The sequence below is a fragment of the Rhincodon typus genome, chromosome 19, assembly GCF_021869965.1.
Source record: "Rhincodon typus isolate 14 chromosome 19, sRhiTyp1.1, whole genome shotgun sequence".
In the NCBI taxonomy this organism is placed as follows: domain Eukaryota; kingdom Metazoa; phylum Chordata; class Chondrichthyes; order Orectolobiformes; family Rhincodontidae; genus Rhincodon; species Rhincodon typus.
Window position 1 is genome coordinate 46211815 of NC_063350.1, and position 23224 is coordinate 46235038.

Sequence of the window (23224 nt, forward strand, 5' to 3'; positions counted from 1 at the left end):
CCTGAAGAAGGGTCTCGGCCCGAAACGTCAGCTTTCCTGCTCCTCTGATGCTGCTTGGCCTGCTGTGTTCATCCAGCTCTACACCTTTTTATCTCAGAAATCTCCAGCATCTGCAGTTCCTACTATCTCATGATCAGAGATTGTTGTTTTATAGCACAGATTCCAGACCACAGAAGACTGTACCTTTAAGATAGTTACATGATATTGCAACTTATAATGTTCAAGTCTCACCTTCTGTCACTGTCTTTATGTAATGGAGTCAATACAATCAGTCAGCTATGCGTGTAACATGGGTATGCACTGTGTGATATTGTATCAGTGTAAATAGTTAGTGTTGTAAACAAACTTCAAGATACCTGACAAAATATGAACCCAGTCTTCATGGCATTTGTTACACAGGCAAACATATAGCAAACCACAAAGTACCTCAGTGACCATGTAGCTGTACTTATTACCGATAGAACTTTGTCAAATGTATTACAGAGAAAGTTTAAGACAGTAATATGTACAGTCTCTGAAGTGTTCGCATAATCATGTACAAGCTGTATTATCCAACTGTGTCACTGTATTTATGAAAAGATAGAAATTTATTAGAAATGGTTTAATAAATCATAAATGGATCAAGAAGACTAAAGTTTTGACTGCAATCTTGTGATATGGCCCCTCATCCACCAAACATCCAAACATCGACAAAGATCTGGACTCAAGCAGTGAGGTGCAAATAACTGCCCTTGATAACAGGGCAGCAGTTAACCAAGTGTCGTATCAAGGAGCCCCAGAAAGACTAGAGTCAATGAAAATGAGGGGATAGGCTTTCTACTGGTTGGAGTCATACCTGAAACAAAGAAAGGCAGTTGTGGTTAATAGAGGTCCATCATCTCAGCTCTAAGACATCTGCAGGAGGTCCTCAGGGTCATCAAGGTCAGAAATGGAGATGTTCAGTGCCATTCACAACTCCTTATATTCTGAAGCAGTTCATGGCCAAAAACAACAAGAATTGAACAATATCCACATTTAGGCTGACGAGTGGCAAATAATGTTCACACCACATAAATGCCGGGCAATAACCATCTCCAGCAAGAGAGAATCTAAACATTGTCCCTTGACATTCAATGACATTAACATCACTGAATCCCCCACTTTCAATATCCTGGTGGTTACCATTGAACAGAAACTGAACTGGAATGGTCATATAATTACTGTGGCTACAAGAGCAGGTCAGAAGTGAGGAATCCTGTAAAATGTCACCTCTTGACTCCCCACATTCTGCCTACCATCAACAAGGCTTAAGTCAGAATGTGATGGAATGCTGCCCACTTGCCTAGATGAGTGCAACTCCAATAACACTCAAGAGTATATGTCAAGAAACTTGACACCATCCACGCAAAACTGCCCACTTGATTGACACCCTTTCTGCAAACATCAACGCTTCATAGCAGCACTGCAAAAATTCACCAAAGATCCTTAGACAGCACTTCCATCTAGAGGGCAGCAGATACATGGGTATACTAAGTTCCCCTCGCAGCTTTACACCATCCTGACCTGGATATATATCACTGTTCCTTCACTGTCGCTGGATCAAAATCCTGGAATTCCCTCCCTAATGGCATGGGCTGATTCAAAAGGGCAGCTCACCACCACCTTCTCAAGGACAATTAGGACTGAGCAATAAATGTTTGCTTGCTCCCCACAATTTTATGACCTTAAATAGAAATTCATGTTTGCAACAGAAGCTTGTTTTTATATTGTGCCTCTAGCGCATTAGAACATCCCAAAGAATATAATTAGACACAAATTGCCAATGTACCAAGGGAGTGAGATTAGATGGGTGACTAAATATTCAGTCAAATAGGTACCTTTTAAACTTTGCTTTCAAAAAAAAAGAGAAGTGGAGAGGAGAAGAAGTTTTGAAAGTGATTGCAAAATTTAGGGCCTCAGTCGATAAAGGCATGATATCAGAATGAAATCAGGGATGGAGGACAGTGTTGAAAGAATGTAAGATTTTGGTATGTTGCAGAACTTTAGTGGGTTACAGGAATAGGGAAGAAATGAGGCCACAATGGGATTTGAACACATGGATGGGAATTTTAAGATTGTCATTTTGGTAGATCAGGAGTCAATGTGAGTCAATGAGCCCAGAGATGAAAGGTGAATAGAATCTGAATACGGAGAGCACGAACATGGTTTTCTATGCTGGAAGCCGGCATTCATAAATATTGCTCAGTTTTATTGAATAGTGAAGTGACACTAAGGAACTCAACTCATATTCGGGATAAAGGAAATTGGTAGTTTTCTTCTTCCACACTTTCTTTTAAACAGGAAACCCATTGCAGAGTCAGATGACATAAAATTTGAAAGCTGGTAATTATATTATAAAATTATTTTGAAAAGCAGTACCAGAAGGAAAATCAATAAGTTTATCCACATATCTTTCTCCTAACCTTCTTAACTACTTGTTGTATTTATTTGCAGCTGTGCTCTGAGTTTAGAAATACAATTGGAAAGCTAGAAACTTTCATCCAGACACTGAATAGTGAGTACATGCAAAGAATGATCAATAGATTGTGATTAGATTACTTCCATACATTTTACATTTGTATTATTTTGTTTTCAGCTTCATGGCAACTGGACAAGTACGTGGAATTTGACTACTCCTTAGTTGGAGAACTAGAAATTACAAATAACTCCATTGATCTTCCTATTAAGGTAGGGTTGGCGCATCTGATAAAACAGTAAAACTCTAATCCATTGAGCGAGAAGTAATTTTCCTGTCCCTGCTTCAGTTTCCCTGGATTTACATTTCCAAACATAATGGCAATTATTTTACAATGTGTCTTTCTGTCAAACTTCTAGGTCATCTAAAAAAGCTTTGATTAAGTTAACTCCAGAGGCCTAACCTGGCCAAAATCAAATTCTCCTTTACATACTGTTCAACCTTTTTCTTTGAGTTGTAGTTAGCTTTAAAAAAGGGAACAAACAGCCATACATAAAGTTTAGCACATTAGTCATTCAGGAAAAAAAATTCTCATTCCAAAAGTAGCAGAAAATCTCTGTTCTGCAATGTGTCTCCTCCACACATTTTGTTACTATTGGTTCTAAATTGCAGAAGATGGCAGTTCTCTATAAATAAAGAATATTAAGCTGTTGTATTAGTGACCCCATCTCCTTCCATTCTATCACACTCGCCCCTCATCTTAATCATCTTTACCCCCCCACCTCACTTTACCTTCTATCCTTGCTCTCTTTGCATCTTCTTCCACTTCCCTTTCAACCCAATTTTCTTTGATCTACTAGAGTCCCACTTAACCCTGTCTTTCTCATTCTTCTTTCCAAGTCCCAATCCATTGCCTTCACCCATCTACCCTTCACCTAATCTCTAATCTAACAACCTGAAAACCGTATTCATAAACTCTCCTCGAGAATACTGTTGCTGTGGTTGACTTCTGCTGAAATTTGTTATTCACGAAACTGTCAAGTTCCTGTAAATGCTGTAATAATTCCAGCTGCACCTAATGCTTAGAAACGGTTTGAGGAACTTCCTTTGTATGTGGTTTTCCAATACACACACAGATGTTCTTGACTTCCCCCATGCCACAGCTATTGTATTCAACAGCCCCATTGTGAATCCACCTGGTATTTTTTTAATTAAGTTAGTACAACTATCTGTTCTTCAAAATGTCAATATATGTTGCTATAAATTACATTGAATAATATGAAATGGCTCCATGTTAACTTGTGAAATATTTTGGCATGTCAAGCTACAACCACCATTTTCTGTGTGAACTCAATTATTTGGCACATGCCATCCTGCTCTGTCATTGAGTTTATGATCAATCAGTTCTGATATTACTGAGGATCTTCTGTGATGTCCTTTAGGGTGAATTATATGATGTTCAAGACCATGTGGAGTCCCCATTTACTGCTCAATCATTTAAGCTTCCAAATACCACTGATCAAATGCTGATGCTGGGTCTGTCGGAGTATTTTGTTAACACGGGAGGATTTGCGTATTTTTCAGCTGGAGCTTTGCATTTTAACATCACAGATAATATGGTAAGTGAGTTCTTCTTTTAAAGTACACTAATTAGAAAGAAAACCTACTGTGACTAATATCCATCCTTCCCCACACACCAGGAAGTAGAAGTTACTGTCCTTCACCATGCCCTGGTTATCGAACTGTACTGACCATTTTGGATGCATTTTGCCAATTCTCGATGAAGCTGTCATTTAGAACTTTTTTTTAAGAGGACTGGCAATTGTTTAACAAATATCCCTTCATGTTTGTCTGAATCTTGCAGCGATAACATGGAAATTTGTGCCCCCAGTTTGAGGAAATAAGAGCAAAGGGGTCCTTTAACTGAAACGTAAGATCAAGGAGAAATAGGTGCAAATGATAGCTGTCAAGTTGATAGCACACAAGTGGGAACCAGATTGAATTCAGAGGGAAGGTTGAAACAAGAGAAGCAAGAAAAGTACATTAAAGTAACAGCAGACATAAAAAGAATTCCAAAAGACTTCTATAGGCATATAAGTTGTAAAAGCAGAATAGAGCTACTTATGGACCAACAAGGAGATTTACATATGGATGTAAACTTCCTGGCTAAGGTATTATATGAGTATGTTGTATCTGTCGTTACCAACGAAGAGGACATGAAACTTGTCATGAAGTGGGGAGTAATTGAGGCAGTGAATGAACTAAAAATTGACGAAACAGAAGCATTTAAAAGGCATAAACTAAAAGAACTGCGGATGCTGGAAATCTGAAAAAAAATCAGAAAATTGCTGAAAAATCTCATCAGGTTTGGCAACATCTGTGAAGAAAAATCAGATTTAACGTTTCAGTTCCAGTGACCTTTCTGCAGAACTGATGTTAGCTGGGAAAAGGATAGTTTTTATACAGTCAATGGGGTGGGGTGTGGGGGTTGGGGGTTGGGGGTTGATGATGATAGAGCCCAAAGGAAAAGAAAAACAGTTGAACATACAAAGACCAGCCTAGGAGAATGAAGAGCTACTAATGGGGACTATTGAGATAGCAAGAACTGCAGATGCTGGAGTCGGCAATAACAAAGTGTGGAGCTGGAGGAACGCAGCAGGACAGGCAGCGTCAGAGGAAGAGGAAAGCTGACGTTTCGGGTGGGGACTATTAGTAGCTGACAATGGGTAGTGTGTAATAGCAGCCCATGTGATGACGAGACCTGGTAAGTGGGCATGAGGAAAAACACGGGGAAAGGTGCACAAGCCCTAAAATGATTGAACTTGATAGTACATCCAGAAGGCTGCAGGGTCCTCAAGTGGCAAATAAGGTGCTGTTCTTCCAGTTGGCGTTGAGCTTCGCTAGAGCATTGTAGCAAGCCTGAGACAGAGGTATTGGCCAGGGAACACGGTGATGTGTTGAAGTGGCAACCAACTGGAAGCTCAAGGTCACTTTTGTAGACAGAACGTAGGTGGTCTGTGAAGCAATGGTCTGTGGTCTGTGCTTCGTTTCCCCAAGGTAGAGGAGACCACATTGTAAGCAGTGAATACAGTAGACTAGATTGTGGGAAGTGCAGGTAAATCACAGCTTCCCCTGGAAAGTGTGTCTGGGATCTTGGATAGTGAGGAGGGAAGAAGTAAATGTTACACCTTCTGCATATGCATGGGATAGTGCCATGGGACTGTGGGGATGTGTTGGGAGTAAAGAAGGAGTGGACCAGGGATATCCCAGAGGGAACGATCCGTGCAGAAGGCTGACAAGGGAGGGGAGAGGAATACGTCCTCACCAATCTGCAGGCTGCAGCTGCATCTCTCAATGACAGTACTAGTAAAAGTGACCACTTCACAGTCCCAGTGAAGACAATGAGATTAACCTCCATCGTCTTGTGTGGCACTATCACCGTGCTAAATGAAGCAGACTTCGAACAGATCTAGCAACTTAAAACTGGGCATCCATGAGGCGCTGTGGGCTATCAACAGCAGCAGAATTATACTGCAGCACAATTTGAAAGCTCGTGGCCCAGCATTTCCCCACTCAACGATTACCATTGGAGAGTGCAGGAAGGCATGCCAAGAACAGCAGCTCCAGGCATACCTGAAAATGAGGTGTCAGCTTGGTGAAGCTGCTAAACAGGTCTGCATGCATACCAAACAGCATAAGCAATAAGCAGCAAACAATGGATCAGATCTAAGCTCTGCAGTCCTGGTACATCCCGTCGTGAATGGTGGTGGACAATTAAACAAATCACTGGAGGAGAATGCTCCAGAAATATCCCCATCCTCAATGATGGAAGAGCCCAGTACATATGATCAGGCCTGAAACATTTGCAGTTATCTTAGCCAGAAGTGCCGAGTAGATGATACATCTCAGCCTCCTCCAGTGGTCCCCAGCATTACAGATACCAGTCTTCAGTCAATTTGACTCACTCCACGTGTTATCAAGTGGATGCTGGAAAGATTATGGCCCCTGACAGCATTCCAGCAATAGTACTGAAGGCTTGTGCTCCTGAACTTGCCGATCCCCTAGCCACGCTCTTTGAGTACAGTTACAACACTGGCATCTACCGGACAATGTGGAAAATTGCCCAAGTATGTCCTGTACATAAAAAGCAGGATAAATCGAACCCAGCCAATTACCATCCCGTCCGTCTACTCTCAAGCATCAGTAAAGTGATGGAAGGTGTCATCAACAGTGATATCACGAAGTACCTCCTCAGCAATAACCTGCTCGGTGACACCCAGTTTGGGTTCCGCCAGGGCCACTCAGCTCCTGACCTCATTACAGCCTTAGTTCACACATGGTCAAAAGAGCTGAATTCCAGAGGTGAGGTGACAGTGATAGCCCTTGACATTAAGGCCACATTTGACTGAGTGTGACATCAAGGAGCCCTAACAGAACTGGAATCAATGGGTATAGGGGGGCAAACTCTCCAATGGTTGGAGTCATACCTGGCACGGAGGAAGTGGCCATGATTGTTGGAGATCAGTCATCTCAGCTCCAGGACATCCCTGCAGGAGTTCCTCAGGGTAATGTTCTAGGCCCAACCATCTTCAGCTGCTTCATCAATGACCTTCCCTCCATCAAGGTCAGAATTAGAGTTGTTCACTGATGCTTTCACAATGTTCAGCACCATTTGTGACTCCTCAGTTACTGAAACCGCCCATGTTCAAATGCAACAAAATCTGGATAATATTCAGGCTTGGACTGACAAGTGGCAAGTAACATTCGCATCCAACAAATGCCAGGCAATGACCGTCTCCAACAAGAGACAATATAAACACCACCCCTTGACATTCAGTGGTGGTAACACCATTGATTCCCCCCCACTATCAACATACATGGGGTTACCATTGACCAGAAGCTCAAATAGACTTGCCACATAAACATAAGACTCCAAGATCAGGTCAGAGGCTAGGAATACTGCAGTGAATAACTCACCTCCTGACTCCCCAAAGCCTGTCCATCATCTACAAGGCACAAGTCAGGAGCATGATAGAATACCCCCACTTGTCTGGATGGGTGCATCTTCAACAACACTCAAGATGTTTGACACCATCCAGGACAAAGCAGTCCATTTGATTGGCACCAAACCCACAAACATCCGCTGACCCTCAATAGCAGCAGTGTGTACTATCTACAAGATGCACTGCAGATATTCGCCAAGGATATCTAGATAGCACCTTCAAAACCAACGACCACTGTAAATGTAGAAGGTCAAGGGTAGCAGATACATGGGAACTCTACCTGCAAGTTCCCTGCCAAGCCACTCACCAACCTGATTTGGAAATACATCGTTGTTCCTTTTGTGTCACTGGGTCAAAATCCTGGAGTTCCCTTCCTAAGGGTCAGCCTACAGCATGTGAACTGCAGCGGTTCAAGAAGAGAGCTCACCACCACCTTCTCAAGGGCAACTAGGCATGGGCATTAAATGCTGGCCAGCCAGCAACACCCACAAGTGAGTAAATAAAAAGCAATCCATGTACGACCTGATGAAGTGACACATTAATCTAGTATATGTGAATAATGTACATGAATACCTTGATGCTGTGTCATTTCATTTGCTCCTCACTCATTGTTAACTTGGCATTTCATCCATTATGTTCGCTGTTTGCTAAAATATTGGGGTCAGAACTCCAAATCAGTTGGATAGCAGGAAGATTGCCTCATCTATTCTCAGGCAGAGCCATACTTCATCTGGATGTTACATTTTTTCATCTTATTTCAGATTCCAAAGGACATACCAGTTCGACTCAACACATCCAGCCTGAAAATTTGGATGCCTAAGGTATTAATTACTGTTTTTATTTTCAGTAATGTGAATTGTTTGGATTGGTATCTATTCGGGTGATATCATCATGTATTAACATTTTTTCCATGTAGGAATCTTTTTATCAACTAAATGTGTTAAATATTGCATTGTCTGATTAGGTACACACTTCACACATTTCCCCAATTTTTAAAGTTGATTGTACCATATTACCTCCCATGGAAAATAAGCAAAATTTGTCAACCCACAAATATAAATATATGCATGGTTGCTCATCATTGTTTTCTACAACACTGGGTGAGCTTTTAAATACCTTCCTTCCATGTTCAGGATTGCACCATATTCCGTTCATTGGTGTACAAACTCTAAAATATTTATTATTAAATTATACTTTCATGAAATTTAGAACATCTGTCATTCACTGTTGAGTTAAAATCAATTGGGTAACATTTGAATTTGTTGGAAAACAACTTGTCAGGATTTCAGAAAAATAATATTGTACATATTGCTATAAAATAAGCATTAAATGTCAGCAACTAATGGAATGGAAAGGGTGGTGGCAGCTTCGCTCACTTTGTATCAGTCTTGCAGATGAGACAAATGTTACATGACTCAATCCCACTTAACAATAGAGAATATAATTTAGTGGGGGGAATGTGGCATCAGTTGAGATGCAATCATTTGGATGGGACTGCTGCTCATGATGATGGCTTGAGTGGTCATTAGGGAATTCTTCTCAAGATGTTCAAGAGCAAGGTGTTCTGGCCAACATTATGACCTCATCTACTACCACCAAAAGTAAATTAACTGGCCAATCGTTTCATGGTTAATTGTGGGAGCTTACTGGGTCCAATTTTCATATCTGTCACTGGAGTTAATACGTCATGAAAATGACGTTAGTACTTTATGGGATGTTGATGGGCATTTTAGGTTTGAATTAGTGCACAATGTGTCCAGTTCTATGGGAGCTAAATACTGAACATAATCAAGATAAATTTGGAAATATTGTTAGGGGGTGGGCATGGATTGTTCCTCCAGGCCCTGCAAATATAAACTGAACTACTAACATTGTTGGACTTTCACCCTTCATGATTGGGAATGCCTCAACCTCCACTGCCCCATCAAATCATTGCTCTGCGTTAGACACTCATTTGATAATCTGCAACTCATCAGTTTTATATGAATAAGGCAGGTTCACCCAAATCATAGCCATCTTTTCACTGAGTGCAGGTGATCATCCAGCATGCACTACAATTTCATCACCCAAATCTGACATTGCTAGATGTTACCATGTCAACCCACTTAACAGCAATGATTGTATTTCATTGTGACACATTTTGGAATAATTTTGAGAACTATAAGATTCTAGGTAAATCTTACCTTCTCTCTTACCTGCTTTGGAATGAACCAAGTTAAATCCTTGAGGTTGTCTTATTGGATTTTATTAAATGGTTGTACCTCAAATCTGGTTTGCTTCTCCTAAGATAACAGCAACCATTCCAAACACAATAATACCACTACCCACATATTCTATGGCTATATTATTCTAATGGAATACTGATAGAAAAGGAGACCATTATTAATAATTAATTATTTTAGACAAACAGATCTGCATATTTTACACAAGAGTACAAAACTGTAGCCTTGATATGCAGTTTGAACTATGTGAAAAACATTCGAAAGGGAAGAAAGTGCATTAGTTTGCTCTTTTGCGTTTTCTTTTGAGATGTTGGCTATTTCCACAAATTCTACCAACATGTCTTGTTAACCCACCATAAGGTGGTTCTGAGGAAGGGTCACCGGACCCGAAACGTCAACTCTGATCTTTTCTTCGCAGATGCTGCCAGACCTGCTGAGCTTTTCCAGCAATTTCTGTTTTTATTCCTGTATAAAATGATTTGGCTTCTTCCAGGTTGCAGCACAATACCCCAACATGTTGATGAAAATTGCGATGAGTGCTTCAAAGCAACCAGTTGTAAGGCTTGTTCCGGGAAAACTCACCGCTGATGTATTTACTGCAGCAGAAGTATTTGCAATCCTTCCAAACAAGTCCTTAGCAGAACTATTTGTGCTGGGTGCTGTAAGTATTCTTAGAGAAGAGGCTAAGACTGAAGATACAAGTATAGAGATAACAGCCTTTTTTCATGTAGGTCCATGCGTGTCTTTCATTTCTGATTTGGACCCCCTTTGAAACACATTGCCTGTGTATTTTAGTTTTCTTGTAGCTTTGAGGTTTAATGTTCCAAATAAAAGATCTTCATACATTTGAGCTGCCAAAATAATTTTAGTGTAGAACTGACTGCTATATTGTTTCAAGCTAATAGCCTTACATTTCTCCTGCCAAACTCACCCACTTTGTTACCCTAGATAACAATGATTACCTCAGGCTCCTTTTTTCTACCACTAATTGCTTCTTTACCCTTTTTCTCTTCTGCGCTCACATCTACTAAGAAGAAGATGAGGGGCTCCCAAGTACATGAGTTGGATCTTCAACTCAGCATCAGGGTGTCATGCCATTTTCCCAACATTGTAGTTCCAACTTCTGCCCACTCCCCAAATATTTTCATCTCCGTGAGATTTGGGTAGGTGAGGTACAGACAGACAGGCCCAGGGCAGTAACGGAGGTATGCACGTGACAGAGCAGGCTAGTTGGAAAGCCCATCTCTGTTTACTGACGCATTAGTCCACTTAATTTCAGGGTTGTTATGCAACTTAGCCCTCGCACTCTCACCACCCCCCAACCACCCTGTGTCCCCTCCATGCACCTCATGTCCACTCTATTCTCTGATTTCTCCATATAACCTATACGCCTCATCATATTCTCCATGCCTCATCAGTGCCCTCCGCCATCCTCTTTATACCCGTATTCCCCCTCCATCCTTACTCCACTTCCATGTCCTCCATGCATCCTTCATTTCTAATCTCCCTGTATCCATAATGTACAGAACCAATAAATCACTAGCAAGTCTTGCAAGTCTTTGAAATGCTCTCAAAACTAATACAAAAGGCAAAGGAGCTTTAAAAATCTCTGTGGTAAAATCTATGTGCTTACAACCTCAGCTAAGTATCAATCCGTCACCTAAGGGCTTTACATGTCTCCTGATCTCTCCTTCTTTGCTTTGGTATCTATTTTCTCTTTTGGTTTTGCAAAGAACCTTAGGCTGACTTTCTGCTTTGAAGATACTATATTGATCCATGTTATGTTATTGAGATCTGTTGAAAATTACTAGAGGGGACATATTTTTGTTGCACGTTAAGTAGAAAAATTAATGGACATTTAACTCTGAAAACCTGAACAATTCACGAGAAACGTAATATTACCAGATGTTTCAAAATGATTCATTTAAAAATTATTCACCTTCATCAATTTGTGTATGAAATTTTACATCAAACATACTTGTGATCCTCCATAAATACCGCAACAGAATGTGTTGAGGGGTGAATCATGGAATGGTTCAAGGGCAGCTAGGGATGAGCATTAATGCTAGCCAGCCAGTGACATTCACATGCCATGCATAAATAAAAAGAAATTACAGTACTCAAGGCCATTTGTCTGTGCTGGATCTCTAAAGGAGCACAGAGAGTCAGTACAGATTTCACAAGCCAAACATTTTTCTTCTGTGTCGCAACCATTCTATGACTCCTTGGTTGGAAGTTAACCGAGTTGAAATGTTTCTATGATGTTGCTAAAGTCTGGTGAAATACCAGAAGAAATCCATTGTACCATTACAAATAAATTAGCTAACTCCGTTCAAACCTTCTTCCACCATGTAAGTTAACCAATATTTCCTCTCTCTGAAACGCAGTGAAGATATATAGAAGAAAGAGGAAACTGTATATAAATGTTCACATTGCTCCCCTCACTACACTCTTGCACCTCCCAATACCCCACCAAAACCAACAATGGTGTTTGCAATTACTTTTTTCTGCCATTGGAAGTGGTGCACACTAGACACCAGATAAATAACTTGCTTGTAACCTTTTAAAATAGAATTGCCAAGCTAGTAACAAGGCTGATGCAGATATGATTTGCAGAACTATTGAAAAATAACAATTTACTTTGATATCATTTAGCAGTACAAGTGTAAACTTGTCTGAATTTAAGTTCCGGCACCACAACTGTAACCAACCACACTACAGAGTTTAATTCAATTTCAACCTTGCTTCAGTCTGTTCCATCACTGGACAGAGAGTGCGATATTGTGAGTTGCCAATTTCTGTTTTAAATCAGTCACAGCACAAGTTATAGGAGAGATTGAACCTTCAACATTATTAATTATAACTTTATCAATGACTTTTATTCTACAAACCCAGGCAAAATTGACAATATTCAGCAAAGTTCGGTCTATTCTTTTGTGATCTAAGATGTGATTTGTATATATTTTAATATAACTTTTTTTTTTCAAATTTTAAATAACTACTATTACTACTGACATTTGGATTTTCTGTGTGTCTGAAGGGGGTTTAATGACTTGTAGGTACCTCTGTCATGATGGAGGTGGTAAGCTATGGTGATTTCTTTATTTAAAAAAAATGTCTGAGAGAGAAAGCTCAGGGAGGCTAATAGGAATTTTCTAACATTAAGAGTTTATGAGTGAACAAAGTAAACAGTGTAATACATTAAGGTTTTAATTGCTTAGGGGAAACACCCATAGCTTGGAAGAAAAAGTTTTTCAGTTTCACTTTGGGGCAATATGCAGATGTTTTCGCTGAAGTTGGATATGGAAAGCATTTGTTTTGACAAAGACTGTAGGACTGTTAAAAAAGAGGTTACCTCAGTGAGGAGTTTAGTTTCAAAGTTTCAGACCGGAAGTGTGGTTAAAACTCAGAAGGGTCATGTTATGCCGCAACAGCGTAAGCTCAGTAAGAGACTATCAAGCTCTCGAGATTGAAGCCACAGTTAAGATTAATAATGTGAAACAGAAGAGAATTCCCTGGTGTAAGCACTGTAAGAAGTGTTTTTGGGATTAATGGAATTATTGTACTGTGTTTCAAATCGTAAAATTTATGTTCTATATAAATATTTTGGTTTATTCTAGTTTATCATAATTTCTTCTGCATAATAAACTTCTGAAATTGATAAACCCTAAATCAGTAGCATTGTGTGTTTGTGTTTCAGTGAAAGGCTATCTCATTACAACCAAAAAACAAAATATGGTATCAAGCTAGATTTCATTCTGTAATATAATTTATCCAGGAATAACATTAGATTTTATAACATTTTAAATATTAAAAGTTTTATAATAGAGGTCATCCAAAATCTAGTGCAGTAAAAAATCCCTTTGATCAATACAGGAAAGTAAAACTACGGGAATTCTAATTGTTTTTACTGTGAACAGAAGACACATGTTACAATAAATTATGTATTGATCACAGACAGCCAGTGTGCATGGACAGATATTCATTTCAGACTTGAAAGTGTGTGGGACAGTGTTTTTGAACAGGTAAGAATTACACCAGACAAAATACTTTCTTTCTTAATAAATAGATTCTACCTTCACTTTCTATACATTAATGCCATGCAGAAAATACTCGTGACAATTGATAAGCAGCAATGCTACAAGTAGTACATGGCTCCACTATCTCTGAGTAGTGCAACATATTTACGGTATTTAAAACTTTGTAAAAATATGTCTGTTTTCAAAACCAGCTGAATTTCTACTCGGGAATATGAACAAAATTTTCGCTTCAAATATATGTTCGTCGTTATCACTGAGAGTATGGTGAATCAGTGCTGATGTTAATTAAACTCTTATGTTGATTCTTTCAAACATAAGAGGAATTCTCCACAAATCTTAGTTGTTCATTATAAGTTACTTAAAGAAATAAACTGGAACAGTTATTACATTTTAATTCATTCTTGGAATATGGGCAATGCTAGGAATTATTTCATATTCCTGGTTGTCCTTGAAAAGGTGGTTGGGGGGGCGGGTACTACGTTGAAACGCTGCCTTCCATAAAGTGAAGGTATTCCCACAGCATTGATAGGTAGAGTATTCCAAGATTTTTACCAAGCTATATGAAGAATAATCCTATAGGACCAAGTTAGGGTGACACAGTGGTTAGCATTGCTGCCTCACAGCACCATAGCTCAGGTCCCGGGTTTGATACCAGCTCAGGCGACTGTCTGTGTGGAGTTTGCACAATCTCCCAGCATCTGCGTGGCTTTCCTCCAGGTTCTCCAGTTTCTTCCCACAATCCAAAGATGTGCAGGTTCGGTGGATTGGCCATGGGAAATTGTCCGTAGTGCCCAGGATGTGCAGACTAGGTGGATTATCCATGGGGAATGCAGGGTTACAGGTGGTAAGGGAGGGGTGTGGGTACTGGGGGAGGTGTCTGCTCTTAGGGTCAGTGTCAACTCAATGGGCTGAATAGCCTGCTTCCATGCTGTAGGGATTCTGTGATTCTATGTAGTCAAGATGGTTGGTCATCTGTCTTGATAGTGATGCAGGAATGAGGGCCATGCCAAACCTTCGTGTTACAGCTGGTATTAGTTTACATTTCTTTTGCTGTTGATGGCGCCGTGCTGCCTCAAGATTACCCAGGTTTGAGATGTTAGAAGTGTCACAAATGTAACTCTCTTTTCATAATGATGGGAGCACACGACACAATGGAAGGTGGTTTGATTATGAAAATGGGCTTGTTTTCCGCAACAGCTGCTAAGTAATCATTTGTAGCAATGGTGATGTCAGGTTTTTGAGGAAGATGTTAAACTGGTTATTCTCTCAAGTTGGTTTTGTCACCAGTCCAGTCCTTTTAGAGTGCTTGTCCAGTAGATAAGCCTCTATACTACTAGAATGTTATAACGTTAGGTGGGAACGTGTGAAACAGCTTGTATGTGTTATGGAGATGGAATTGTGACCAAGCAGGTTCTAACACTCAGGTTTCAATGTCATGATTGCTAGGTACCACATATTACTGCCTATATTCTCCAACCTTTCCTTAATTTACTTAGCAATTCCTGAAGGAAATTGTAAGCCGGAAACCCATCTCTAGGATGCTGTCAATGGAGTTATAGAGAAGGTCTTCGTGAAGGAGTGAGTTCTACTTGGCATAAGGTTTCTTTTTCTCTAAAAGTCCAGTTAAAATATTAAAACATCACAACATAGAACAGGCACTCAAACCCAAAGTAACACAAATGCAAATCAAAGTCCCAGAATGATCTATTATGAATTTAATAATGTCATTGCAATTCATCCATTTTTATGATTTGTGTAGTTTCTCCATGTAAAACTGAATAACTAAATACAGCTTTCTAATTTTTAAATCAGGGTGGACCTCACTGTGGAAGAATCTAAAGTGGGGCCCATCCCTGTAAGTTGTATACTATATTTTTAATATTTTAGATATTTTAAATTGCAGAGTTAATTATCACTTTTTACCTTTTCATGACGAAATGTAATTGGTGTAAAGTAAAGCTTTTATTATTCATTTTAGGCCTGTGTTAATGCGCCGTTGAGCGTAAGAAATTTATACAAAATGTTATGTTAAATTGATTTTCACTAAAAAAACACCTTTTTCATATCAAAGACAGGGGCAATGGAAATAGCACTGAATCTGGGGTTGCAGAAGATGGTGATTCCGAAGATAAATGGTATGTCTGACTAAAGATAATTACACTGCCCTTTAAACTGGCCCAATCACAATGTCACATTGCTGATCATGTTATTGACTCAAGTAGTTCAGTATCTCTGCTGTTATTTGGGTGCTTTACATACACTCCCCACCCCGCCGCCAACTAACACATTCAATGTGTGACGTTGGGGTGGAGATATGGAGTAATTAGTTTTCCAAACTTACGTCTTCAAAATCAGTGAATCCAATTGGAAAAATCAAGGTTAACATCTCCCTCTTTCTTGCCTCAATACACCCCATTCTCATAAAGTGGCAAACTGGCTGATATTAGAGAGTCGAGAAATGCAGAGCCACTAAAACACCATCATGTCATGTTGTACAGAACCTTATGGAACTGGGTAGATTACATTAGTCTCCCCATTCAAACCTTCAAGCATCCATCAACAATTTGCAAGCTGCATTAGCTATTTTGGATTGCATCTAAAGTATTGACATATATTGTTTCATTCTTCAAGATTCTATTATGTATGTACTGTTGTGACTTTAGCAGTTTAATCAGTTAGTAAGTGTCTACTAATCCTAAATAAAAACCGAAAGAACTGTGAATGCTGTGAATCAAGAACAAAAACAGAAGTTGCTGGAAAAGCTCAGCAGGTCTAGCAGCATCTGTGAAGAAATCATCAGAGTTAACATTTCGGGTCCAGTGACCCTTCCTCAGAACACCTATGAACATGTACCAATAGATTCAAGAACAGCTTCTTCCTCACCAGAATTAGTATCTACTAATCCTATTTCAATTACAACATTGATCGAATACTTTTTAAATTGTAAATAATGCATATATTCAAATTGCTGGGTAAAATGTGTCAGTTCTTTGCTGAAAGTAATCTTATTTGTTCTCACAATGTAGTCAAATGGAATAGGTTATGGTTGCTGAAATGTGAATTGTCTTAAAGATTCTCAAACCTATCCCCTACTTCCTCACTTCCCGCTGCCTTGGGAAAGCAGCCAACATATTCAAGAATCCCTCCCACCCCAATTACACTCTCTTCCATTGGGCAGAAGATACAAAAGTTTGAAAACATGTACCAATAGATTCAAGATCAGCTTCTTCCCCATGAGACTTATGAATGGAGCCCTCGTATATTAGAGTTGATCTTCCTCTTCATCTTCTCTGTGGCTGTAGCACTATATTCTGCATCCTGTTCTATTACCCTGATGTACTTATGTAAGGTATGATTTATCTGGTTAGCATTTAAAGGAATAATTTTGGAACCTACTGGCACACTATCTGACAACTCTAATTTGGTTCGTTTTGATCCAAGGAGAGAAAATGGTTGCAACAGAATCACAGGGTTCTGGAGAAATTCAGCAGGTCTGGCAGTATCTGAGATACAGAAACATATTTAGCATTTCAAATCCAAAATGAGCTTTTGGAACTAAATGAGAATCATATGGACTGAAAATGTTGACTCTGTTTCTCTCTCCACAGATGCTGCTAGGCCTGTGGAGTTTCTCCAGCAACCTCTGTTTTTATTTCTGACCTCCAGTATCCACAGTCCTCTGCTTTTATGAAAGGAATTGGTTGTATTGATTGGAGACGGCCAGAGGAGTGGTGGAGGCTGGTGCAATTACAATGTTTAAAAGGCATCTAAATGGGTACATGAATGGGAATGGTTTGGAAGGAATATGGGCCAAATGCTGGAAAATGGGACTAGATTAATTTGGATATCTGGTCAGCGTGGACGAGTTGGACTGAAGAGTGAAGGGTCTGTTTCCGTGCTGTACACCTCTCTGACTCTGTCTTTTTGTTGTATCTCAGTACATGTGACAATAATAAATCAAGTCAAAACATTTCTGGGCTAACCAAGGCAGGAGACAGCAGGAGTCCCTACCCAGAATCACACCCATCTCCCTCCATTCGTAGGTTTCCTCCATCAGCCTCAATGGGAGACTGCATGCCTCCCCCACACTCCTACTTAAACAAGAGTATTCTCTCAGTTGGTTTCATCACCACTAACCATAAGTCTAGTCATAGACTAATCTCAGGTTCCAGTGAGCAACACAGCAGGAAATTTAACATTGGTTTAAAATACAATGTACCATCACCATCTTGAAATTTTCCTAAATTACATAAGTAATGACTACTAATGCCCCTGCAACCAAATAACAGCAGAGACAATGAACTACTTGAATAAAAAATATGATCAGTTTGAACTAATTTTATCATTAAAATTGTTATCTAATCATATCAAATATATTCCTCCCACTTGTTTCTTATTTAAATGTTTTCAAGCATTGCTGAAAAAGGGATTCACCATACCAACCATGGACAAAGTATCGCTGAAGAATCCAGTTCTTAAAACTGAACAGGTAATAGATTTCTATTTATGGTACTCTGAAGAAAGAGAAACTGCTGTGTTCTTAGCTCTCATTTATTCAAGTCGACTCAAGTTACATGACCTTCCATTTTTACTAGCCTTGTTGTAAAGTCCTTCTATGTTACATCTTGTTAAATAAGGTGTAACTCATTATTAACTGTATTAAATCAAAATGACTTTGCCCCTGAGAAATTAACTTTAGATTTGCGGAGTTTTGAATGTTTCTATTGTGATAAAAACATCATGGGTTTTAACATAAAAATATTGTTAAAATGTTGCTTGATATTTATCTTAAATCTATTTGTACGTTCCGTTTGTCATTTCTCAGCCTCTAGTACGAATAAGAAGTGAAAAACTATCATTATCTTTTACTTCCTGGCTTGCTGTCTGAGACTTTTTCAATGTCTTTGGTTGATTAGTCTAATTGCTGACATCACTTTTGCTTGGTGCTGAAGATACCCTTGTTGCCCCCAGAATCAATTTATGCTGCGATAGATGAAAGCCAGAGATCAAGAAGTCTTTGTGGCTGATTTCTTCAAGATCAGAACATCATTTTGTCACCACTTGAGCTTTTATAACAATGAAAATAGCAACTTACATTTATACAGTGGTATTTAATGCAGGACAACATTCCAAGGCACTTAACAAGAGTGATACCAGCCAAGAAAAACATGTATTTTACACTGAGCCAGAGAAGTAGAAATTGGAAAAGATGACCAAAAGTTTGATCAAAGATATCAAAGCAGCAACTTAACAGAGAAGAGAAAACTTTTGCAGTTCCAATATTGGATGTCAGAGAAGAGTTTGACAAATCAGAGATAGTTGCAAAGTTCTAAGGTGGTACTGAGATAGAGCTGAGTGTCATTGGCATAGATGTTGAAGCTCATGTGTTTCTAGATAATACAATGAAGAGGCAGGATATAGGTGAGAAATACAGGAGAGCCAATGATAGTGCCTTGAAAGCCTCCAGAGGTAACAGTGTGAAAGTGCAAGCAACTTTTGGGCTATGATTAGCGAGAGCGAACTAGGACCAACCTAGTGCAGTTCCACCTATCTAGATGAGGACATATTGGAGGAGGATGGTGCTATCTACTATATCAACAGCCACAGGTGGGTTGAGAAAAATTAGTGAAGTGCAATAGTTCGTCATAGCTGTAATAGTATCCTTTGTGACTTTAGAATCATAGACCAGCATCGTTCAGGCCTTATCAGAATTCTTAGAAGTTGGATGGGTGGTAGAGAACATAATTTGGTGGGAAGCATAAATTTAGTTTCTTGATGACAATTTAAGGTTTTGGGTTTAAGTTATTGAGTCATAGAGTAATACAGCATGGAAACAGGCCCTTCAGCCCAATCTGGTCCATGCTGACCATGGTGCGCACTCAGCGAGTTCCAATTGCCCACATTTGGTCCATATCCCTCTAAGCCCCTCTCATCCATGTACCTATCCAAATATTTTTTTAAGTATTGCTAATGTAGCTGCTTCAACCACTTTCTCTGGCAGCTCATTCCATATACACACCACTCTCTGCATGAGGAAGTTGCCCCTCAGGTCCTTCTTAAATCTTTCCCCTCTCACCCTAAACATATGCCCTCTATTTTAAAATTCCCCATCCCTGGGGAAAAGGAAATCTATATGCATTCATCCTATCTATGCCCATCATGATTTTATATAACTCAGTATGGTCACCCCTCATTCTCCTACATTCCAAGGAATAAAATCCAATCCTGGCCAACCTCACCCTATAATTCAGGTTTACTAGTCCTGGCAAAATCCTCGTAAATCTTCTTTGCACATTTTCCGGTTTAACTATGTCTTTCCTAAAACAGGGTGACCAAAACTGTACACAATACTCCAAGTGCGGCCTCACCAACGACTTATACAACTGTAACAGAACATCCCAACTCCTATACTCAGTGCCTCAACCGATGAAGGCCAGCATGCTAAATGCCTTCTTCACCATCCTGAAATGCCGCTTTCAACGAGATATGTACTTGTACAACCAGGTCCCTCTGTTCAACAACATTCCTCAGGACCATACCATTTACTGTATAAGTCCTACCTTGGTTTGACTTTCCAAAGTGCATCACCTCACACTTATCTGTATTGAAATTGCATTTGCCAGTCATCAGCCCACTTCCCCATTTGATCAAGATCCATCTGTAATTTTTGATAACCTTCCTCACTATCAACGATACCTCCTAATTTTGAATCATCCGCAAACTTACTAATCATGCTTTGTATGCTCACATCCAGATCATTTATTTAAATAACAAATAACAAAAGCTCCAGTACTGACCCCGTGACACACCACTAGTCACAGGCCTCCAGTCCAATAAACAACTTTCAACCATCACCCTCTGTTTCCTACCATTGAGCCAGTTTTGAATCCAATTTGCTAGCTGTCCCTGGATCCCATGCGACAAACCCTCATGTCTAGCCTGCTGTGTGGGTCCTTGACAAAGTCCTTACTAAAGTCCATGTAGACAGCGTCCACTGCCCTAGCCTCATCTATCTTCTTGGTTACCTCTTCAAAAAACTCTAAAAGATTTGTCAGGCATGATTTCCCATGCACAAATCCATGCTGACTATTCCTAATCTGACCTTGACTATCAAAATGTTGGTTGATCCTGTCCGTCAGTGTCCTCTCCAATAGCTTGCCTACCACTGATATCAGGCTGTATGGTCTGTAGTTCCCTGGCTTATCTTTGCTGCCTTTCTTAAACAATGGAACAACATGAGCCACCCTCCAGTTTTTTGGAACTTCACCGGTGGCTAAAGACGAAACAAAAATGTTCCTTACCCTTCCATGACATCCGAGGATGGACTTGATCAGGCCCAGGGGATTTATCCATCTTAATGCACTTTATAGCTGCAAATACCTCCTCTCTGGTAATATGTATGCAGTCCAAAACATCCCCACTTCTTTCCCTTGTTTCCTTAGCATCCATGATTCTCTCCTCAATAAATACTGAGGAGAACTATTCATTAATAATCTCTCCCATCTCCTGTGGCTCCACACATAAACAGCCATGCTGATCTTTAAGAAGACCCATTCTCTCCCTAGCCACCCTTTTACTCCTAATGTAGCTATAGAACCTCTTGGGATTATCTTTAATCTTATCTGCCAGATCCATCTCGGACCCGCTTTTTGCTCTTCTGATTTCCCTCTTAAGTGTGCTCCTACACTTTTTATAGTCATCTCGGGATTCACTTGAGCCCGATAACTTACAACCAATGTATGCCTTCTTCTTTATCCTGACTAGAGCCTCAATATCCCTCATCAGCCAGGGATCTCTAAACCTGCCAGCTTTCCCTTTACCCTGACAGAAACATACTATCACTGGACCCTTGATATCACACTTTTAAAAGCCTCCCATTTGCCAGTCACTCCTTTTCCTTCAAACAGACTCACCCAATCGACCACTGCTAGATCCTGCTTAATGGCCCTAAAATTAGCCCTGCTCCAATTCAGCACCTTAACCTGTGGATCTGTCCTATCTTTTTCCATAACCATGTTAAAATTAAGACAGTTATGATCACTGGACCTAAAGTGCTCTCCGACAGGCACTTCAGTCACTTGCCTGACCTCGTTTCCTAAGACGAGGTCCAGTGTTGCATCCTCCCGAGTAGGGCTCTCTACAAATTGATTTAGGAAACTTTCTTGGACACATTTGACAAATTTCACCCCGTCCCGGCGTTTTACACTCTGGGTGGCCCAGTCAATACAGGGGAAATTAAAATCTCCAACCAATACTACTCTATTATTCCTACAAGTATCTGCAATCTCCCTACACATCTGCTCCTCTAGTACCCACTGGCTATTTGGGGGTCTATAACACAGTTCTAACAGAGTGACCATCCCCTTCTTGTTTCTAAGTTCAATCATATGGCCCCATTTGATGACCCCTTAAGAATACCCTCTCTAAGCACTGTTGTTATGTCCTCCCTTATCAAAAGGGTAACTCCCCCTCCTCACTTACTTGTACTCTGTCACACCCGTAGCTTCTGTATCCTGGAACATTGAGCTACCAGTCCTGCCCTTCTCTCAGCCATGTTTCTATTATGGCTATAATATCCCAGTCCCCAGAGCCAATCCATGCTCTGAGCTCATCTGCCTTGCCAGTCAGGCCTTGTACATTGAAATAAATACACTTTAAACCAGAATTCTTTTCACTCCCTTTGCTGTGCACCTGCCTATCCTGAATAGTAAACTTGCTCTCGAGAGCTAATGTATTTTCCCCTGACTTCTCGGTGGCTCCTCTCTTATTCAGAGTGTCACCAACCCCCCCTGCCAAACTAGTTTAAACCCTTCAAGTAATACTAGCAAATCTTCCCGCAAGGATATTGGACCCCCTTAAGTTCAAGTGCAACCCGTCCCTCTTGTAGAAGTCACCCCTTGCCCAGAAGAGATCCCATTGATCCAAGAACTGAAAACCCTGCCCTTACACCAGCTCCTCCGCCACGCATTCATCTGGCTATCTTTCTCTTTCTATCCTCATTGGCACGTGGCACTAGGAATAATCCGGAGATCACTACCCTTGAGGTCCTGCTTTTTAACTTCTTACCTAACTCCCTATACTCATTTCACAGGAACCCCTCCCTTTGTCTATCTATGTCATTTGTACCGATGTGTACACTGACCTCTGGCTGTTCACCCTCCCCCTTCAGAATGTTTTGCAGCTGCTCAAGAGACATCCTTGACTCTGGCACCCGGGAGACAACACACCATCCTGGTGTCTCTTCTGCTGTCACAGAATCTCCTGTCTTACCCCCTCACAATTGTGTCTCCTATCAGAATCGCTCTGTCTGACCTTTCCCTCTGTGCTTCAGAGCCGGTCACAGCACCACTGACCCGACTGCTGCTGGTAGACCCTGAAAGGTCATCCCTCCAACAGTATCCAAAATGGTATACCTGCTATTGAAGGGAATGACCACTGCACTATCTGCCTTCCCCCCTTACCTCTTCTAGTGGTCACCCAGCTACCTGCAGCCTGCACCTTAGGAGTGACCACTTCATTATAGCT

General features: G+C 40.3%; 1 protein-coding gene across 2 annotated transcripts in view; it reads left to right on the plus strand.

Annotated features, from left to right (window-relative positions):
- The window catches only part of LOC109913673 (bactericidal permeability-increasing protein-like), a 46924-nt gene that overhangs the window by 18547 nt on the left and 5153 nt on the right, over nucleotides 1-23224 (plus strand). Inside the window, exons 7-15 of one of the 2 annotated variants that reach the window (XM_048608440.1) lie at nucleotides 2473-2533; nucleotides 2615-2706; nucleotides 3877-4053; nucleotides 8199-8258; nucleotides 10153-10320; nucleotides 13617-13684; nucleotides 15512-15554; nucleotides 15771-15834; nucleotides 18112-18188. In XM_048608440.1, the coding sequence (XP_048464397.1) occupies nucleotides 2473-2533; nucleotides 2615-2706; nucleotides 3877-4053; nucleotides 8199-8258; nucleotides 10153-10320; nucleotides 13617-13684; nucleotides 15512-15554; nucleotides 15771-15834; nucleotides 18112-18188 (810 nt within the window). Of the gene's footprint in view, nucleotides 1-2472; nucleotides 2534-2614; nucleotides 2707-3876; nucleotides 4054-8198; nucleotides 8259-10152; nucleotides 10321-13616; nucleotides 13685-15511; nucleotides 15555-15770; nucleotides 15835-18111; nucleotides 18189-23224 lie in introns of those variants that run through there. The other variant, XM_048608441.1, reaches the window with a different exon arrangement.